We start from the raw sequence: 1,400 nt of genomic DNA, 5'->3' as shown, positions 1-1,400 counted from the left end.
GGTTCTGATTGATGTGGTTCTGATGTGGTTCTGATTGATGTGGTTCTCGTGTGGTTCTGATTGATGTGGTTCTCGTGTGGTTCTGATGAGGTTCTCATGTGGTTCTGATCTGGTTCTTTGCAGCCAATAGGCCGTGCTCTGATTTGGGTTTTCCTGCTGGATCTGTCGGTTCTGACCTCTTGGCAAATCGTGGATCCCCTCAGATGGGCGGTTCTTCATCACAGCACAGAGGTGAGGACCGGTTCTAATACCAGTCCTGACCCAGTCCTGATCTAGTCCTGACCCAGTCCTGATCCAGTCCTGACCCAGTGCTCCTGATCCAGTCCTGATCAAGTCCTGATCCAGTCCTGATCCAGTCTTGACCCAGTCCTCCTGATCCAGTCCTGATCTAGTCCTGACCTAGTCCTGATCCAGTCCTGACCCAGTCCTGATCCAGTCCTGACCCAGTCCTGATCCAGTCCTGATCCAGTCCTGACCCAGTGCTCCTGATCCAGTCCTGATCAAGTCTTGACCCAGTCCTCCTGATCCAGTCCTGATCTAGTCCTGACCTAGTCCTGATCCAGTCCTGACCCAGTCCTGATCCAGTCCTGACCCAGTCCTGATCCAGTCCTGATCCAGTCTTGAGCCAGTCCTCCTGATCCAGTCCTGATCCAGTCCTGATCCAACATTCATAGATGTTAGTTTCATGATTTTGGACCTGCTGGAAGAACGGAGTGTTTCTGTGTAATGAGAGTTTAAGCTCTACCTCGGCTGTTTGTCAACAAACAAACAACGTTTATTTGTTTGTTTTTCAGGAGTACCTGCAGGATCAGGATGTCATCATCCGGCCGTTCTCTGAGCGCTGCAGCAGCAACTACCTGGAGCTGTGGCTCACCGCCGTCTATGGACACAAAATAACACTGCTGGTCAGAAAAACACAAATAATTATCACCCGAACTACGAATAACTACAGACAAACTACAAATCAACTACTGACCAACTTCAGACAAAACTACAGACAAACTACAGCCAACTATAGGCAAAACTACAGACAAACTATAGACAAAACTACAGACAAACTATAGACAAACTATAGACAAAACTACTGACCAACTACAAACAAACTAAAAATCAACTACTGACAAACTACAGACAAACTACAGACAAACTATAGACAAACTATAGACAAACTACAGACAAACTATAGACAAAACTACTGACAAACTATAGACAAAACTACCGACAAACTACAGACAAACTATAGACAAACTACAGACAAACTATAGACAAAACTACCGACAAACTACCGACAAACTACAGACAAACTACAGACAAACTATAGACAAAACTACCAACAAACTACAGACAAACTACAGACAAACTATAGACAAAACTACTGACCAACTACAAACAAACTAAAA

General features: G+C 44.9%; 1 protein-coding gene across 1 annotated transcript in view; it reads left to right on the top strand.

Annotated features, from left to right (window-relative positions):
- LOC119409783 (gamma-aminobutyric acid type B receptor subunit 2-like) overlaps nucleotides 1–1,400 on the top strand; it is a 22,481-nt gene that overhangs the window by 10,627 nt on the left and 10,454 nt on the right. Inside the window, 2 exon segments of the mRNA XM_037676683.1 lie at nucleotides 91–231; nucleotides 795–905. Of these exon segments, the coding sequence (XP_037532611.1) occupies nucleotides 91–231; nucleotides 795–905 (252 nt within the window).

Source organism: Nematolebias whitei, chromosome 5 (genome assembly GCF_014905685.2).
Source record: "Nematolebias whitei isolate Nwh7 chromosome 5, NemWhi1, whole genome shotgun sequence".
In the NCBI taxonomy this organism is placed as follows: domain Eukaryota; kingdom Metazoa; phylum Chordata; class Actinopteri; order Cyprinodontiformes; family Rivulidae; genus Nematolebias; species Nematolebias whitei.
The sequence above is the reverse complement of the archived record's forward strand: the minus strand, read 5'-3'. Positions and strand labels throughout refer to the sequence as shown.